The sequence below is a fragment of the Haplochromis burtoni genome, unplaced genomic scaffold, assembly GCF_018398535.1.
Source record: "Haplochromis burtoni strain Fernald_Lab_line unplaced genomic scaffold, NCSU_Asbu1 Contig_132, whole genome shotgun sequence".
In the NCBI taxonomy this organism is placed as follows: domain Eukaryota; kingdom Metazoa; phylum Chordata; class Actinopteri; order Cichliformes; family Cichlidae; genus Haplochromis; species Haplochromis burtoni.
In genome coordinates, this window is record NW_024582493.1 from 1,547,443 (window position 1) to 1,568,609 (window position 21,167).

General features: G+C 39.1%; 1 protein-coding gene across 2 annotated transcripts in view; it reads right to left on the minus strand.

Moving 5' to 3' along the window:
* Positions 1 to 17,220: 17,220 nt before the first annotated feature.
* The window catches only part of lhx1a (LIM homeobox 1a), an 8,639-nt gene continuing 4,692 nt past the window's right edge, over positions 17,221 to 21,167 (minus strand). The window contains exons 4-5 of one of the 2 annotated variants that reach the window (XM_042224216.1): positions 20,031 to 20,196; positions 17,221 to 19,013 (exon numbers count right to left, since the gene is read on the minus strand). In XM_042224216.1, coding sequence (XP_042080150.1) covers positions 18,745 to 19,013; positions 20,031 to 20,196 — 435 coding nt within the window. In that variant the 3' untranslated portion in view covers positions 17,221 to 18,744. Of the gene's footprint in view, positions 19,125 to 20,030; positions 20,197 to 21,167 lie in introns of both variants that reach the window. The other variant, XM_005930858.3, reaches the window with a different exon arrangement.

Genomic DNA, 21,167 nt, shown 5'->3' on the forward strand with positions numbered 1-21,167 from the left:
ACTTTGAAGGTTTCTGTCTTATCTCAGTGTGTTCAGTTTACGCTTCCTTGGTCTCGTCAGTTCTAATTTGCCCCAGCTGTGTTTCCCTCCTGTTACTCATTCCCTGATTGCTCCCTCTGTGTATTTAAGCCCTGTGTTTCTCTGTGTCCGTGTCGTGATCTACCGTTTTCCTAGCTGTGTGTTCTGTCATTCCTCCAGTTTAAGTTTGTTTTGAGTTTTTTCGGTTATGTTATATTTTGAGTACCAAATTAAAGCCTTTTTGAGTTCACGACTGTCTCCGGAGTCTGCACCTTGGGTCCTATTCCTGTCTGCACACAGTCACACCAAACACACTCAAACTAATGCACAATGGTTACTTTTTACCCCCTGTCTAGTCTTGGGTGTTCTTAGCTGTATGATTCCCTTAAACATAATTTATGGTCCTACAAATGTTTCCATCCACGTACACATTTCTGTTCACCCACCACAGAAGCGCTTTTATACAGTCCAATGCCAATGCCGGACGCAGATGAGGTATGCATCTGCTGAATCCTGACTGGTTGACAAGTGGGCTGGAATAAGGAATGGAACAACAGCACGAGAACTGAGACAAAACCCTTTAAAGTTAAAAAAGCACAGTATGGAAACCACAGACAGTGGCTGCAATGGGCACTTTCCATTGTGTTTGACACTTGCTTTCACTTTAGCTCTTTGGATCTTATAACTTCGCTCTTCTCCATGGCCGAGTAACAGACCAACAGCAACACAACACAGACTGTCTGTATCCCATTTTTGTATACTGCCACCCACTGACAACAGAGCTCTCTGCAAGTAGAAGGGACGGCCCAGACTGTAAGTAGACTGTGAGTGTGCTACCCATAGTGTTCTGTTTTTATGGTGGCTTGCACAAATACAAAACACCTTTGCTGGGCAGCACATGACACAAATTAGAAATGTCCTCATTTTTTAGCAGGAATGCTGTTTATTTAATTGAAAGCTTAATTTCCTTTCCCACAAACTCTACTGTGCAAAGCTGCTATGACTCAAAAAAGCTCCAATTGTGTTTTAACTGGATTATTCTTTCCCAAAAGGATATTTTTCCCAAACCTTCCCCCACCACAGCATTTTTCAATTTACCAGACTCATGAATTACTATCAATCAAGACTTCCCAGGATATGTTTTCCCTATGAATATACATACATTTACAGTGCTGTGACAAAGTATTTGCCCACTTCCTGATTTATTCACTTTTTATATATTTCTCACAGTTGAATGGTACAGCTCATCAAACAAATTTGAGTATTAGACAAATAATTTGTTTTAATATTTGAGTAGTTAATAACAGATGTAGCAGTACTCAGGACTGAGTACTGGCTATAGAGGAATGGAGCTCAGCTTGTCAGATGAATGTAGTTAGTCATAGTTAGTTTTTTCACAATTTACAATAGGCGGACATAGCTATTTTCCTTAATAAATGCAATCATCATTTCGGAATTGTATTTTGTATGTATTTTGAGTTACTGTGGGTATTTTGAGTCTAATAGGAAAAACTATTTGATGAGCTGAAACATGAAAGTATGAGAAATATGCCTAAAAAGGAGGAAAAGGGGCAAAAACTTATTGTATTTTCTATATTTATATATTAAAAGAAAGGTCAGAAAGTTTGATTTAAATGCTATTTTAGTACACTGAGTGTTGCAATATTTCATTATTGGTAGATATAGTGTTGACTAGTAATGACTAGAAAGACAATTTTTTCTTGTGTTTTAATGTCTGTGAAAAAACATTTGTCTGAGCACATATCTGAGCTTTAGATGTTACCTGTGAAAATAGTTTTCCAAGTTTAGTTTAGCAATCAAGACCAAAGTGGAGATGTGCATAATGTATATTCGGAGAAACCCAAACACTGCACATTGGTGAAATATTTACCGTACCAACTGTTAAGCACATTGGTGAGAGGTGAGGATTTGGGGTTGTTTTGCAGCCACAGGACCAATGTTCCCTCTAATTTTTCATGTGTCTGAGCGAACACACCAACTCCCTGAGCGGTCCCTTGGACCACTGTGAGCAACGTTAGAACATCGAATCCACCCAGGTTACATGGTTTATAAAAATAATCAAATTACAGCATTTACATTTATGTGTGACTACTTTTAATTAACTCTTCTTGACCTGTGTAGTATGTTAACACTATTAGAAGTAAAAATAACTTGAACTTCAATTTTGAAAACACAACTTTCTTTCTTTTTCTTTTTCTTTTTCTTTTTATAAAGCTCTGACTTGTATCATGAGTCTGAGTCTGTGGTCTGGGAGAGAGTCTGTAACTCTCTGTCTGCAAAATACAGTAAATAATGACCAATGTTGGGCAATTAATTATATAGTTACTTCTTCAAAAAAGTAACTGGGTTATGCAAACGACAAAGTTTTTTGCAGCTGTTTATCTAAAAATGCAGCCAAGGCGTTTTTAAATAAACATTTCAAACTATTTACAGAACAATCAGCTGTTCTGCATCAAATCTGATGCCACACAAATTATTTGTGCCGCTCCAAAAAATAATTTCTGTCCACTATGAGATGAAGGAGAACAACAGCCTGATACCTGCAGGCCTGACAACAGGAGATGTATCACTGCTGTAACACCTGTAACATTCAGCAGTCGCCTCATTGTTCTGACACACACAACTAAACTACTGACTACACTACACACTAACTACACACTAACTACACAAGAACATCGCAAATCTCTCACCTCTCAAAACACTGCCGTCACTCCTAAAACTTCCCCCTTCCTAAACATCTAAATGCCATGTTGCCATATCATTTTTTGATTGGTCGACATGGTACTTTTTTCGACCAATAGGAAAGGGTGGGGGTTGGTTTTGTTTTTGTTCACAGGCTTAGAGCGTTTTCCTTATAAAACGTCGTTTTTACCGTTTCTTCCCGCAGTAAATATAAACAACGACAGTATTCAGGAAGAATAACAAACACTGCATAGTTTTACGTGGCCGATCAACACAATTTAAAAACTGGTATAAAGTCCACACTTTTTCCCTCAGTTGTTCCGTCTGTCCTGCTCACATCTCCAATGGTTGTACACGTTGTCATTAACGTGGCTTCACTCCACATCAGCCGCTTTGCTAAAACACCGGTGTCGGCACATAAGGACGCTGTCAGAGCCTGTCAACAACGTTGATTATATGCGAATGTGAATCGCATCATCGGCTGGACTGTGGGATAAGGTGGCATTGTTCTAATCCCATACGGGAGCAGCCAGTCACTTACTGACTAACACTGCAAAACAGAATTGTTAAAGTTTTAATTTTAATTTCAATTCAGGTTATATATTTTTTGTGGTCAACGCAGATTTTCTGTGCGCAGAGACCGTGCCAGCAGTGTGCAATTGCGCACGTGCGCAGCTTAGAGGGAACATTGCATGGGACCTGGGCAACTTGCAGCCACTGAATAAACCATGAAGTCCTTTTTATACCCGTCTATTCTCGACTAAAAACGAAAGCATTTTTTTCAAAAGCTAAATTTTGGTTGAAATTAGATCATTCTCAAGAAAGAATCAAGCTGTTTAAACATTAAATGCTGTGGCGTAGCCTTAAGATGGATGTTAACTGTTAATGGCTGCACATCTCATTGAACTGAACAGGAGAAGAAGAATGGGTCAGTATTCCTCTACAATAATGTGAAATGCTGATAAAGGTGTAGCCATACTAAAAATTATTGTATCACGTTATTGCGGGAAAATCTGATTCTACAAACTATTAAATCACGGGGTTTGTTTACTTTTTTCACAGGACTGCACAGAGTTCTGTCAAAAGTTTCTTTTACACATAGCTGTACATTATCGCACAAATTTGTCAATCATAATATTCTTTTCTCCCAGATATGTATTCCTGTGTTTCTGGTCAGTATCAGACCAATGCTTCAGTTCTGATTGATGCATCCTCAGTAGATTATGCTAATGCTATGTCTGCCTGAACACAAGGTAACCCTTATGTCAAAGCTGTGTCCTTTTCTGAAAACACAGGTTTCTTAGTACTATGACACATCAGCTTTCTTGTTGGTGACATCTTTATATAGCTTTCCCCCTTTTTACTAACAGCTATTTCGCTTTAAAATATTGCTCTAACACACAGTGTGATGGAATGCAGTATCTAATGCAAGAAGAAAGCTCACTTTGACTCTGCATTGATCACCACTCTGAACTGATTGGGGCCAATGCAAATACCAAGGAAGTGATGGACAGCAACTGGTCTGCCTCAGCCCAGCCTGAAGGAATTAGCCAGCATGCTTTTTACCTCGCAGAAACCCTTTATCAATGTCTGTGGATCTGGAGGGCAATTTAAATGTAACTTAGGCACTCATTGAACATGACAGTGACGGAAGAGGCCCATTGGATACTATGGTTCAATTACTCATTAAGGAAGAGCTCTGTTTTCGGCATTTGGTCTAGCACAGGGCTTTAAAATCACTAATTCGAGTGTAAGTGTGTCATTTCTCTTGAACCCTCTTTGTTTGTCCTTATCTTGTTACTGAAATGAACTTATGTCAGATTGTCCCCTGATCTCACTTTGAAATTTGCAGTATGATATGACAGAAAGGCAACAGGTTAGAATGAACGAAACAACTCAAGACCTACACTGATTGTGGTGTAACAGGGTCACCCACTGCATTCTTTGTTCTTTTGAAGATTATAGCAATAGAAATACATTTTTGAAAAGATATAACATTACATGAAATAACTATTTCCTATTAATAACATTTGACTTTGAGGGTGAAATTTAATAACTAAGCAAACATATGACCCTTTGGGCTAACATACTAAAAGTGGGAGACATAGGCAATTATAGAGAGCTGAGTAAGGAGGAACAATAGAGTTGGAACATCTCTGAAGATGCAAGAATAGCGGTGAGATCCGACTGTGATATGAGCAACATCAACCATGAATCACATGTATGTGCTAGAACACGTACCAAATTTTGAGATAGGCAGTAACGTGCAGTAATCTGATTACTTTTTTCAAGTAATGAGTAAAGTAAGGGATTACTATTGCAAAAACGTAATTATATTACTGTCATTTTCCTGTAAGTGCACTTGCAGATGCTTGTTTGTTTGTGAGAGTGTCTCATGACAATGACGTAAGCGTGTGCGATGTCTGTGATAACAGAGGTGTGTTGATCAACAATGGATAATAGAGTGCAGGACAGAGTATGACCATGCAGCATTTAAAGCTTGGAAGTACGGACATTACTTTGAGTTTGATTCCATAAAAAGTGACACAAACATTAGCATCCACTGTACACTCTCTTTCTTCTCACAGAAGAAAACTTCTTTCTACAGCGGAAAATTAAACTTCAAATCTGAGCAAGCACCAAGCACGCTGCCACGGGCATGTGAAATTCACAGAGAAACCCGCAGATCCCCCCACTGACATGCGGCACTGGACAAACCCCCACAGCTTACTGAATAGCACAGTCTCCCCTCAGATAAAATGCTGATTCTTGGCTTTAAATGTTTATGGAGATTTTGTTGGCGTATGCACAAAATTTATGGCACTAAGTCTGAAAAAGTTACTGGAAAGATACAAATAGATTCCAAGAGTGTAGTCTTTAATGTAAAACAAACAAATAAACAAACAAACAAATGGACATTTTAGCAATCATCAGAGTGTGAATGGAACTGCAGCACCCTCAGCTTCCTGGAATCATAAACCTTCATGTTTACAAACATCAAAATAAGATGAAAAAGGTGAATTTGCTATAACTTAAAATCCATTGAGTCACATGTAGCAGCTATGCCTCTAACGCTGGTCGAATGTAAACAAAAGTTATGGTGAAGCAGTCTCACATTCAAACAGCTGACTCCAACAGCCAACTGTCCCACCGTATAGCATCTGGTAAAGGTACACTGTACACTGAATTATCCATTTTTCAGTAGTTTGTAGTTTGTATCTTTTGCATACATAATGACAAGATGATCTGTTGTATCAATATATACTATTTCCAAGCACTCTTCAACACTCAACACTGTTCAACCATTTGTTTTTAGGCCTTTCTTCCCTTTTAATGTTTAGTGAATTATTTTCTGTAAGATTTCTGCAGCCTATTTGCTCCATTATGAACTCTGGCAAGGGTAAAAAAAACTGCTGTCTAATTAATTATTTCCAGCTTTTGTTTCTAATTAAATGCATGGTTAGTCGACTCTGTGAAGGTGGGTGTGTCACAACAATGGTGTTTTACCAGTGCAGACACACTTGCTGATTCTGATTCTGACTGTCACACCCACACATCTACAAGAAACATGATGCTGAGCAGAACAACAAAGGGAAGTTTGGAAAGGAAAAGTAAAGTTGTCCTGCAGTGAATTTAACACAGATACACACAGAGTGTTTGTTCAAAGAAGTGCCAAAACAGCATTTGCGAGATTGTCTATGTGATTGCAAACTTCATATTCTTGTACAGTTGAATGATATGAAATGTATTTGTACAGTTCACTCCTGCAGTGCCTCGGACCTCAAGAACACACATTAACTTATATGAGACTCACCGCAAGTGAGAAAATGGACCCTACACCATGTCCTATCTTCTAACTATGATTAATGACTGCCAACTGTCATGCATACATCAAGAACAGAGCCATACATCATGCAGTAACTACAGCTGGCAAATACTGACAAGTACACTGAAATCATGCCACAACATAGACCTAAAATCATGTTTCAGTGTTCAAGCATTTTGATTTAATATTCAAGTACACGCGTTTCAATATTCAGTATATACAACTTTGACAAAACAGCAAACAAGAGAAAGAACGTGTTCATGGATGCACACACACACACACACACACACACACACACACACACACACACACACACACACACACCTCGGTTCTCATGTAATCCGTCATCTTGCCTATGGTTTTAATTCCTGTTAACTGCATCGTTGCATGCCGCTGCATTGTTCATTCTAATGCAATTGAATAACAGAGCTGCTTGGCTGCACTGCACAGACCAGTTTTAATTGGAATTATTTTTTTTTTCCCGGAAATATTCAAGCCAGTTTTTCTGAGGTTAAAGACAATGCACTGCTAATATATTAGTCTGTTTTTCCCACTCTGCAGTTCTGTAAAATACAGACAGTATGGATAAACGTCAGACTGGAATTTAATGGAAGTTAAGAACATAGTTCATTGCTAGAAACAATGTTGCATAGGTAAAATACAATGTAATATACTAAGTACAATACATATTTGGTGTACAATAGTACAGAATAGAGATGGGCAGTAAATATTAAGCCAGTATTACGAGTCTTTTTAAGGGGATGAGCCACTGCAGTGATTGGCAGTGATCCCACAAATGAACTCATCTTAAGTGTCTGTCAAATACCTGCCATACAGTACTGTGCAAAAGTCTTGATTCAGCCTTGAACTTTCATTTGGATAAACAGAAGAAATTTGATAGATGGTTGCAGTGATTTGCTGAAACATCTACAAACATACAAGGAAATACATGTATGATGATGATGATGCTGCAGCAAGAGTCCTGACAGGGACTAGAAAGAGAGAGCGGATTTCTCCTGTATTGGCTTCCCTTCATTGGCTTCCTGTTAAATCCAGAATCCAAAATCCTGCTCCTCACATACAAGGTCTTAAATAATCAGGCCCCATCTTATCTTAATGACCTTGTAGTACCATATCACCCTATCAGAGCATTTCGCTCTCGCTATGCAGGCCTACTTGTTGTTCCTAGAGTATTTAAAAGTAGAATGGGAGGCAGAGCCTTCAGTTTTCAGGCCCCTCTTCTGTGGAACCAGCTTCCAGTTTGGATTTGGGAGACAGACACTATCTCTACTTTCAAGATTAGACCTCAAACTTTCCTTTTTGCTGAAGCATATAGTTAGGGCTGGACCAGGTGACCCTTAGTTATGCTGCAATAGGTGTTGGCTGCTGGGGGATTCCCATGATGCATTGGGTGTTTCTTCTTCACTCACTATGTATTAACAGACCTCTCTGCATTGAATCATATCTGTTATTAACCTCTGTCTCTCTTCCACAGCATGTCTTTATCCTGTCTTCCTTCTCTCACCCCAACCAATCACAGCAGATGGCCCCGCCCCTCCCTGAGCCTGGTTCTGCCGGAGGTTTCTTCCTGTTAAAAGGGAGTTTTTCCTTCCCACTGTCGCCAAAGTGCTTGCTCATAGGGGGTCATATGATTGTTGGGTTTTTCTCTGTACATATTCTATATGTATATGTATGCACATATTGTATATGTATGCAGCTTTTTCAATTATGAGGGTTCTGTGCAGGATCTCAGCTGCTCCTAGGACTGCACTCTTCTGACAGAGACCTTTGATATTGAACTTGGAATTTGCTGGGAGAACTTTTCTAGTTTCAGGGTTAATGTTCCTATTACCACTGGGATTATTTTGGACTTTACCTTCAACATCTGCCCCTGTTGCTCCTTGAGCTTGTATTTTACTTCCTGCTATTACGTGGTGGTAGTCTTTGGGGCACAGTTTGAAAAGATGTGCAGTCTTTTCATCTGTGGCAGCCTCATGCACCTTTGGATCATTAAACTCTTCTAGCCAATAGACTTCTTGATGTCTGCCACTTCCTCAACCTCTAAATGGTACATCCTTTGCAGGGGCTTGGTTGTCCATGATGGTTCCACCTCCATGGGAGGGCTTCTCTACATGAATCCTTGATCTTATACCTAATTGCTTCTAGGATTACTGAGGCAGTGACGTATATGAGCTTATTGGCTACTGATGATTTTTTTAAATAGTAGCTTATTTTAAGTTAAAAAAGACAGAATAACCCCCACCACACAGAAACCAAAACAAAAAGCAAACAAACAAACAAAACCCCGTTACATAAGAATTATAAATTGATTTGCATACCACTGAGTGAAATAAGCATTTGATCCCCTGCCAAATCTCAGCAAGCCAACCCAGCCAGAAGTCTGGCTCCCACAGATTGGATGTGTGCCCATGAAAACAATCAGTCAGTCAAAAACAGGTATGCCTGATACCAACTCGATATGTGTGTAAAGCACACCTGTCTAAAGAATCAGTTTCTTGACTGACGTTTCCAGTGAACATCTAAATGTTTCAGAGAAGGCTTGGGAGAAAGTGCTGTAGTCAGCTCAAACGAAAATCAAGCTCTTTGGCATCAACTCAAGCCGGCATGTTAAGCGTCTTGAAGTGACTGTCGTTGTGATTTGGCGCTCTATAAATAAAATTTAATTGAAGGAATAGCAATGCTGAGTATGACCTAAAAACACCACCTCCACAGTCAAGCAGAATGGTAGAAACAGACTTTCAAGCTGTTTTTCTGGGTACAGGAAAGAAAGATGGGTCTTTCAGCATGAAAATGACCAAAAAACAAACCACAAGGCAAGAAAGGAGTGGCTAAGGAAGAAACACATTAAGGTCATGGAGTGACCAGTCAGTCTCCAGACCTCAGTCCTATAGAAAGTCTGTGGAGGTAGCTGAAATTTTGGCATGACAAGAGGCAGTCAAGAAACCTAAAGAGTTTAGAGAGTTTCTGTAACGAGAAGTTGGCCAGAATTTCTCCTGAGATGTGTGCAAACCTACCACTGCAAGAAACATCTTACCACTGTATTTGCCAGCAAGTGTTTCTCCACCAAGTACTAAGTCATCATTTTCTTCTTGATATTAGTTACTGTTCTGTCCCGCTCCATTAAAATAAAATTACAATAAAAGTTTTTCTGTTCTTCCAGATGTTCCAGGTTCTTTAGTTATAACTTAACACTGCTCTGGAAGCTATAGAGTAGCTTCCAGAGCAGTTTAGTGTTTTTCAAAATAAGCTAATTTTCTCTGCCATACGCAGCTGATGGAGATAACACTGTATTTCCCCTCATACAAATTCATAAGTCTAACATTATGGACGAATCCAGGAATTGAATTGTGTGTTCTCACATCTATTGCATTGGCAATAACTTGCAACAGTGTCTACTGTTCTATGCTGACAAGGACAGGCTCATGAGTTTTATTGATGATGTCACGCAACGGCTTCCTGTGACTGAGTAAATTATGTCATATAAATGGTGATCCTCTTGTATGTGTTCTGTTCATGTTACTAATTTTATGGTCAAAAGGTTGCACTAATAAGTAACAATATGATTCCCAACAGCTGAATGGATTAGAGAACATCTTAGCTTGCTAACATTAGAAAGTTTCCTCACCCACCAAAGTTAGCTAGGTAAACAGTGTTAGGCCTGGGGACTTTACCTGATTTCTTTTTTTAATTTTCCACTAATATAAAAAGGTTAAATCTGAAGTTTTACTAGACAACCTTTATAATAGACAAATTTCACATTATAGCAGATTAAAATAAAAAATAAATAAAATAAATGTGATGTAGATACAGGTTCATACTAACTGATAACAGGGTATGAGATCGGGACTGAGAAATCACACTGTAGCTGAAGCTCACTTGAACATTAAAATGCATATTTGGTGTTGGAGAGGTTTATTGCTTTTCAATGGAAATCCAGACGTCTTTTTCATAACTGTAGCGTAATATAACTTAATGCTCAACTGGGAGATGTGTTTATTCCTTTCTTGTGTCACTTGCTCATTCTCATCTCTGAATACTCATTATGAACTCAGTAAATATGAACATAATGCTCATCAACACTCACAGTGACAACTTAGGAGCCAGATTAGTGCATTTGCAAATACCACCCTTTACCAAAGTGAATTAATTGTCTAATGGCCTTAAATTGATTAGGCATGTCTCAGGTTTGAGTTGCAAATATCCTGGTAATCCAGGTATTTCCCCCTCAGGATAAGCATAGGATTGCTTTAATTAGCAACATGGCCATGTGTGTTGAGTACAGTAACATGGCAGCAAGCACCTGGAGCTTAAGTTACAGTGTGTTTGGGTGATAAGGGCTTTCTACGCTGGTGCATGCAGCCACTTGCTCAAACACAACCAGATAATGCAAGCGCAAAAAATGCTAAGCTAGCAGAAAATAACAAAAATCAATTTGCTTATCAGGGGAAATACACAGTAAACAATTCTAAATGAGTGCATTTGTGCATATATATCTATATCTATATATACATGTGTGTGTGTGTGTGTGTTGTGTGTGTGTGTGTGTTATGTTTTGGCCTTTTTGTCCATCTATAAATTATGATAAAATATTATACGATCTTATATGGGGGCGATCGTGGCTCAAGAGTTGGGCGTTCATCTTGTAATCGGAAGGTTGCAGGTTCGAGCCCCGGCTCCGACAGTCTCGGTCGTTGTGTCCTTGGGCAAGACACTTCACCCGTTGCCTACTGGTGGTGGTCAGAGGGCCCGGTGGCGCCAGTGTCCGGCAGCCTCGCCTCTGTCAGTGCGCCCCAGGGCGGCTGTGGCCATCACCAGTGTGTGAATGTGTGTGTGAATGGGTGGATGATTGTGTATAGGACCAAGTAAAGCGCTATACAAATACAGACCATTTATATGGCTGTACTGTGGGGTCAGGTTAGCAATCCATTAAAATGTGGCTTACAACAAGCTCTTCAAGGACAGCCTGATGACTTATTGGTTGAAAATTGACAAAAAGCATTTATAACTTAGAAGTTATGATTCCTACAAGTGCGGTGTGTATTTACAGCATACAGAAAGATTTACAATATTATGTCACATCTGAACTTTGACCTCTCCTTCATGGGCAAAATCCTGATCTGAAGGTGAAAGTAATAACAATGCTATATAGGGATCTTTAAAACTATGTTTCCTATTGCTGTTGACAACATAATCATTTAAAAAAATAATTTTACTATTTTGAATTTTTATTTTTAGTTGCTGCTTGGTTGGGTTCAGGTAACATAGCTATCCCCTTAAATTTAAGAAAAGATGATTTTCTATGTCAAAATACAACCTGTGACAAAATTAACCACATGTTATGTTTCTTTGCCCATCTGCAACAGGCTTCCTTTAATACTAGCAGAGCATGTTTTCATGAAGTTTACTGGACAACCCTGCACACTTCAAACTGACACTAAAAGATTCTGTTAAAAATAACACCCATAATCCTGACCAAGTGTCACAGTGTGAAGGCTGAGAATCTGTTTTGTCTGACTTTAGTCTAAGATTATTTCAGAAAAATTTCCAAACACACTCAACTAATTTACTAGCTCAGCATGGCCTTGTAAACCATACTGATACCATATTTATAAAATAGTAATTTTATATAAAATATGCATTCAAAAACACACTGTTCATGAAAGGAAATGCACAAGTTCAACAACAAGAAATTATAAACAGATTTTGCACTGAAGTGTGGATTCCTTGTAATATGATGAGAGATTGCCAGTGCAGTCATACACAAACAACTCATTGAGAAAACCCTTGCCCTGAGCAACAAACACAGCAGTTGGTCTCCAATATGTGAATGACAAATGAATATCACTCAGTGGGTCAGATGGTGTAGACACACTCCATGCACGTGCTAATCAGGCCAACCTGCAGACCTCACATACCATCAGGACATTCTCCAGGGGGAAATTAGTACTTTCCACTTTGCTAGACGAGTGTACTTTCTTCTTTGGGTGAACACATTGTTTGTTACATGGGCAATTTCCTTATGTAAATCATAGAGCAATGGGCTACCAATTATAAGTAAAACATTCACTTTTATAAAGTCACATTTACTGAGATTTTTGTCAGAGGCGAGCACTACGGACAGAACTTTGAAACATGTTCAAAATAAAGATTCAATCAATCAATCAATCAATCAATCAAATGTATAATGTTTTTATTTATTTTGCAGTTACAATAAGAAATAGCTAAATTGTTCACTTTATTTGATACATTTGGCCAGTGTGTGTGTGTTATGTTTTATTAATATACCAGGCAAAAACCTAAATGTTTTAACTGTAAGGTCGTGGCTTTGTATGGAAAACAGGGCACTAATCATATCCTGCATGTTTGGGCTTCATTTAATGCACACCTTCCAACAGCCACAATTGTGTTTTGGTATCATTACTCTGTTGGTTTAATGACAGATGTTTAAAGAACCAATTGCAATAGTTGGAGGAATATAGATTTTTAAAATTTTAAACAGAAAAATAATTTTCAGTCACAACTATGTGCTAAACATAGACAAGTTCACAGATATAAAGGGCTGGAAAACTACAAACGAACACAGTAAAGGGTCGTCCAATCTAAGTAAATATCAGTGGTTATTAGAGTTACTCAGTGGCACTGCTGTGGGATGGCTGTGAATGATTTTTTTGTCAAATGGTTAAAATTTTATATGTGAAGAAACTCATAAAGTCATTGTTAGTTATGGTTATAGGTATACTTTAATGCTCTAGGTCTTTGTTTGATTAATAAGCTGGAGTGGAAGATTGCTGCCACTCCTCCTCCTTGACCTGTGCTTTGAGGACAGACAATATAACTCAGGGGTAACCAGGTTTCTGTAAAGCAGAATAAATCAATATGGTGATCAATTATTATATAATTTTCTAAAAGGAGAGAGAGACCTGTTTAATAGCCCCCATTTAATTGATTTACCCTTAGGTACAGTTGTGGGTGTTAAATTATTCTTTGTTAATTTTTAAAATAATTTTTTATTTGGTTATTTTTTGGTTTGTCTTTCGATTGTATGGAAACATACACAGTGCCTTTGGGGTTAGGGTTTTGGGGGATGATAGGAGGAGAAAAGCTGCAGAGAGGTCTGTAAGACTTTGCTTCCTGGTCCCAACTCTGGATAGTCACATTTTGTTCTTTAATAAGTTTGGCCAGATTTCTTGAAATAAGAGTCAAAGTCAGCCAGGGCAAAAGTTGACATAGTTTCTCGAGGAAGGAAACGCTGCATTTTGGATATCCTGGTGTTCTAGATTTCAGGTAGTAACTGACTGCAAAAGATTTTCAGTTTTGGGATATTTTACTGTACTAATGTAAGGTAAACGTGGGGGGGTTTGAAAGGTGCCTTTATATAAAGTCCTGTTATTTATATTATCATTGCCATTATCGGGTCTCAATCATTCATATAGGGCTGTACGATCTGGAAAGCTTTTTATTCTCCTTAATAAATGAAATCATTTAAAAACTGTTTGTTTATTTGTGTTTTCTTTGTTTGATATTAATATGTGTTTGATGATCTGAAACTTTGAAACAAGTGTAAAAATATGCAAACAATCAGAGAATCAGGAAGGACGATCACTAACTGCTAATCATTTTCATTTAAGTTTTAAAAGCAATCTTCATATTTAAAATTATTTTAGATTGTCCAAATGTTTTTGGCCTTATAAAAATGAGGAATTATTTTTGAATTAAAACTGACGAGTGTGATGAAGAGAAACAAAATCTTAAAATATAACTGTGTTGTTGTCCAAATACTTATGAACTTAACTGTAAATAGTAACAATAAAACAGTCGTTCTTGTCAGTATATGTTTTTATATTTGTGAGGCAGTAATTTCGATTTATCAGTAACTACCTTTATATTAACCTATATCATGGTGATACACAGTGCAGTAATAAATGGTATTTTGGAATGTGGATTATGATGGCTTGTAGTGTGAGTTTTGTTTATTTGTGAGCTCTCGTTCAATACTTTCGCCTCACATCATGTCTTATAAATGTTTTATAAATCTTCTATTTATTGTTCACACTGTTTAAATTCTACTTTGTACTTTGGTGCGGATGAATATATACTCATCACTATCTGTAAGCAAGCTACCTCAAAGCAGGACCAGAATATTTAGAAAAACAAAAGTGACATTTTCAAGTCACACATAATTCAACACTTCTAAGGTAACATTTGTAGCAGAATGATTAAAAATGCTAAATTTAAATATTAGGAAGAACCTTCTCTTTGTTCACTGATAAAGTTTTTTTTTTTTTAGGGGGGGGGGGATATAGGTGTGCATGAGTGTTTTAAAGCAACAATAAAATATTTATGAAGGAACTTTTTTCACACTGAACCAAACAAAATGTTGCCAATAAAAATTAGGACCATATGCGATTTTAGTTCACTTCTTTGATTTCCTGGTCAGCCGTTTGCTGTAAAATCAACATTTTCTTGAGATGGCTCTCTCTTCTTTTTCTTCTCAGCCACTGATAATGTCTAAAATGACTCGTAATTGCTAAAAGGTCTGATAATTCTTATTCCTAACAATTCTTTTAACCAATCAGTTTCTGTGGAGCATCTCTTTTCTTATTCTGAAAACAGATAAAAGGCACTAGGTGTTTAATGCACCTAGTGCCTTAAACACTAGGTTAACTCCCTCCTGATTCATACCTCTCTTTGTAAAATAGTAGGTGTTTGTAGACTATGCTGCCCAACATTACTAAAAAAGTAGAAAAAAAATGGTCTGACTTAAACACATCCTTCTGTCTTTGATAAGAGGAGGAAGTGTAAAGACCAGTGAGGTGGCAAAACAAACAGCTCATCAGCAGAGGTCAGCTTATCAGATTTTGTTACACGACTGTGTATCACCCACTGGCTGAGTACTGAGCCAGGGAAATGAGGCTCAGCGATCAAGCAACCCGCTCCATTGATTAACAGCGTTTTCTCATTTCTGGCCAAGGAGCTGGCTTCCCCCAACATGTGTCATTTGTTTGAGAAGAAACGAGGCCCAGTGCCATGTGTTTGTGTGCTTATGCTACATTCGCTCCAAGGAGAGGATACACTTCCAGCTGAGCCACTCTACATTTAAAACTAGCAGCCAAATGCTTCTCATATGGAGAGTGCACCCCCCCCCCTCCAAAAAAAAAAAAACCCTCAGAGAATCTCACTGTTTGTCTGCTGGGCCAGATCCCCTGTTGTACTCTAAAGTAAACCATTTTGTACCCCCATGCCATCCTTTAAGTATTAAAGCCCCCCAGCACACACACACACACGCTGTCACTACTGTCACCCACCTCCTTCCCATCATCCTCTCTCATCACACACATGCACAAAAAGTGCACTTATTTTGGCTCCCAGTGGGTGTGTAGGCTATTCAAATGTCCTGACTCAGAGATTTAAAATGTCATTTAAAACCCATTCACTGCTGTTAAGGCTTATTTTATTTTTCCAGTATTAGCCTACAAGGTCAGTTTGCACCAACAGCTGATGAGCGATCAATAGGAGATTTGAATTTAAAGAGCTGTGGCCCTGGGGGCGGTCAGTCGCCGGTGCGTGGAGCTACTACGGTGGGTGGGTGGACTGGGGGGAGGGGGAGTTCTAAGCGCAGGGGCTCAACAGAGACCTATATGCTTCCACACACCCTTTGCCTCCACCTCCCCAAGCTTGGTTAACTCTCAAGACCATGATTAATTCATGGTGGATTACAGTCTGGAGGCAGGGAGGAAAACTGGGATTGCATACAGTCCTAACTGCACAGGCTGGGGTTAGGGAGATAAAGGTTTCCCCAGATTCACACCACAATCCCACCGCCTGACTCGCTTCCATACAAGTATGAAAATTTTTCCATTTTTCCTGCAAAAACATCACGCCTCGGTGTTTGGGCTTCTTGATTATTACTGCAGCTATGTTCGCCGAAATAAGTTGGGAGATGTCCTTCCCAGCCGCCAGACTGCACTGAAAGAACAGAAACCTACAGGGAATAATAATACTGGAGCCCGCTAAGAAAAGCATAACAAACACAAGAGCCACGGCCACAGCAATTTCATCATTGTCCTTCACAGTAGCACAGCTAACTGCTCGTGATTAGCTGACGACCTCGAGTAACTGAATGGAAGAATGTGAGGCTGGAGCCAAAGCAGCTGGAAGGAGAAACTGCATCAGCATGAGGAGTGTATTCACTCCCCCTTGTGTTCGCTGCAGCAAACTGGTCCACTGAATTCCTCCGTTGCTGGGAGAAAAAGTAAAATCAGCAAAAAAGTTTTTTTGTTGTTGTTCTGTTTGAGTTTAGGGTGTGTTGCAACACTGCAACAGGGACGAGAAGAAAACCCTGTGATGACAGGTAAGGATCATCATCACAAACCTACACTGCATGTTTTCATCACTCTTCTCATTTAGACTTCTGCTTTTGTTTCTTTCTGTCTTTTCATCATTTCCCACCAAATGCCATTTTAAATGTGCTCATCATTTTCAAGTCCAGTTATTCAGATTTAACCAATCAGCATCAGTGTCTGCAATTAAGGACAATTATTCCACAGTTCAAGAAACTGGACAAAAGCTGTAATGTACCTTCAATACTTTGTGAAACACAATGCACTGTAATGTCTGGTATACTTTAAGATAGCTGCTCCCAAAAAAAAATGACGTATATTTTCTAGTTTATTACAAACACATTTGTCAACATGTGGTATTTATACAGTGAATGGTCTAATATGCACTGGAGGTCACATAAGCTTAGGTTTATTGGAACAATAAAAGACATACCATGGGGGCTTGATATTCAAAGAGATGTAGCAGTTGCTTGCTGCATATTTGATCATCAGTTTTTAATAGTTTGGATTTTTCTTCTTTAAAGACACAAAAATAAAACCTAAGTATATTAACAGTTTTATGAATGTATCGTCAGCAGACTAAAAAAATTAAGAATTCGATTACTCCTTTTAACACTTACATTTTGTCTCAACACGTTCTGCGATGATGGTGCAAAGCACTTTAACAATATTTGTGCTATTTTTTTTATTTGTCAAATGTCTACTTTACTCGTGTTTTTATTTTTTTAACCTTTTTTGTAAACAACATCTCGTACAAACTAGCACAGTGAACCACAACCCCAGCAAATGTGTTTTTATCTCCGTACAATATAAATGAAATCAATACAAAAGTTTGGTTGGTTGCTTGGAACATTTTTATATGGATTGAGAGGTTCTAAAACGTGGTTTTCGAGACTTCTGGACTCCTGAATTGAATATATTACGTAAACAGTTGACTGTTCTAAGTCCCATTTAGAACCCCAGTAGAAGATTTTTAGAAGGTAGACTTCATCTCACCATTTCAAGTTCACTTCCATTTTTAATAAAGGGCTTGCAATCCATAGGGAGTCTTTTACTGGTTTGCCTTTTGAAGGCAGCCTTCTTCAGATTTGGTTGAAATTCTGAAACCGAAACAAACAAATAGTCCAGGCAGAGGAGAAAACTGTCATTTCTTCTGGCCTCCAGAAACATATTGTGAAAAAGGTTAAGTGTCAATATGGCAGAGCCTTGAGAGGCAAGAGGTCTGAGGAGCTTCTGAATAAATACAAGGGACGCGTCTAGTTCCTCGCACATAGTCTGAATGTCGCTCAGCCTTCCTACTGTGCCAGGTCAGCACACAACCAACCCTTAGCCCCTTTATTCTCTCTCTGTAAAGCTATTGAAGTCTTTGACAGTAGCTAAGGATGTTTTCATGTTTAGGACATATTACAGGAGATTTTGAAAAGGTTTTTTTTCTTCCTTTTTTTAAGTGTTAGGGGGACTGGGGGATTGGTCGCTCTGCCGTGCCACTGACCGGAATCAGGAGGGGTAACAAGATGTCTCAGTCCAGTTTTTGGATGCAGGCTGGGTAGGGGTAAGAGTTGAAAGAAGCAATCAAAACACCTGAACGTAATGCTGCAGTGTTTTGGGGCATCATTTTTATGCTAAATATGCTCTCCTGTCAAAAAGAACAACAAATGGGAAAATAAATAAATAAATATGAAATCACCAAAAAAAAGGAGAAAAAATAGTTTATGGTACTGCCCTAACCCAGTCATTATCCGTGTCCCTGTTCTGGACTCAGTCCCCCAACACTTCCAGATCTCACGACCCTTCATTACCGAATCTCTGGCCAGCAAAGTCCGCTCCCTCGCAAAGCTACCACACAGTGCCCTCGTTCATTTCTGAGGGCGGGTGAGACAGATGGTTATTGTATCCGCTCCCGTTCAGTGACAGTGAGGTAAAAGGAGGACTAGGGCCGAACACTTCTGACGAGATGCTGTGCAGGGGCCCTGGGATGCCGGGCTCTGGGCTGGGAGAATCCCCTGGGTGGTGGGACATGATATCGGAGAAACGTTGCACCTCAGTGGAGGGATGGTGGCCCGGGAGCGGGTGGTCCATACCTCCAAGGGGGTTGCCTGTGGGGCCTGAGGATGGCACAAAGGGGAGATCAACTGGGGTCTGGGCCTGTGATGATGGTGGCCCCTGAGGGAAAAAGTCATAGTTCCCTGCCGGACCATAGTATTCACTTTGATAATCTGCAGATGCAAGAGAAGTAGAAAAAAAATATCACCATTAGCTCAGACTGAGAACAATGGGTTTGCAGAAGTAATTCCAGGGATGTTGAGGAATTCATTGAATATATATACATAGCTTGATTTGCATTAGAGAAAAAGAGACCTTCGCTGTGCTACATTAGTCACAGAGCACGTTACACTTAAATCAAAACTGCAATTGGGTGGGGAGAACAACGTGGCCACAAAATTAATTAAAATGGGGGCCATTTCATCAGCGATTCTACCTACTGAGACCAATTTTTTCAGCTCAGCAGAATATTATTAGACTTTTTGCTTCAGCAGGAAGGACAAAGGCCCAGACACAAATGGAATTCTCTGAAAATTAACAGATATTTCAAAGCATTTGATGAAATATTGCCGCGTTGGTATGAAATCACTCAGGTGTAAACTAACTTCACTTGAAGTGAATTCCATACTAAGCCATTTCTTAAAGCCTGTGGATGAGATGACCCAGACTAAAACATGTATAGCCTCTTTTGTTTGTTTTTGAATACATCCAAAATAACAGTAAGTAGGAAAACTACATCATTTTCACTGCATGTTCATACATTTTATTTTTTAACATTATGCACTCATTTGACATTTAATATTGTGTGAAAACAACGAAGACGGTTAAATGTGGATAGACCTAGTGTGCTCGCTACTCACTGGTCGTCTTTAAAAAGTGGCATAGACCTAAATAATTCCCCGGGAATAGGATAATGGCATATAAGACAAAACATTAATAAGAAATAACCGGCTAATAGGAAATAACAGATGATGCAAAAAAGATTTTTAACAATTCAATGTTTAGCGAACACATTACCAGTCAGAACCAGGTTGAAATTTAACGTGTCAAAAAAGAAAGAAAATATTAAGCAACCATACCTCCATAGTAGGAGAAGGGTCCGTTGGGGATGAGCTCCCCAGGCTCCAACCGGTCACCCAGCGCCCTCATTCGCCTCGGGCTCCGGAAAAAGGCGTGCCTCCGGGCGCCCAGTGCGCTCAGCTGCTTCATCCGCCTCTCTTTGGAACGTCGGTTCTGGAACCAGACCTGAACAAACGCAACCACACACACGCGTACGTGTGTATCACATCATGTGGCCCAGAAAATATGCAATAGACTGCTGACGCCATTTCGATTGCACGTCAATATTCTATGGCGAAAGACGAGAGGAGAGGCAGAAATGGAGATTATGAAAGGGGGTGGCCGGGGAGGGGTTAGTGCTGCTATTCTATGAATAAATATCTAAACAAACAATGGTTTGCTTGTTTTTTCTGAACATGCAAACAAACGTCGGCATTTAAATGTATCCTCATTGAAAGGAAAGTGTAATTAGGTATCATGTTTACCTTGGCACCTACTCCGCTGTCTTCTTATTAGAGTCAATAACCGCGCTGTATGCGGCAAGCGTGTTGAGCCAGTGCGTTAAATTCGCAAGGCTCTGCGGCGAAGAGGACTGCGCCCAATTACCGTTTAAGGAGCGACAGTCCCATCTAACCTCCCTAATGATCTTTTAACCCTCCATTTACTCCGACTGAAGGCTGCAGCAGCAGGGGTTTAAAATCTCCAATTAATACTTAATAGGCGGGTTGTTACCAATATATTACCGGACTCTTGGAGGTTATCATTTCCTAATCTATAGGCCGGCTTCCTTTAATTATGCTCTCCCTTTTCCTCGCTCAAGCGCACACACATTAAATAGCACTATCTCCCCGCTTCCACGTTTTCGGTATTACTCTACGTTAAAGCATTTTGCCTTTTTTTAAACAAACAAGCAAGCAAACAAAAATGTATTCCCATAGTTTAAAAAATGACACTACTACTTTGACTACTTTGCAATAAATTTAGGGCTACGTTTGTGTGATTTTGGCGCGTAAATATAATTTATTTAAGACATTTTATTATTAGGTATTTCCAATTCTTGTGTCACACAATAGACTTTGAAAATAAACCATGATTTATAATAATATCAGTATAACAATATCAGTTGGGATTATCAACAACAACAACAACAACAACAA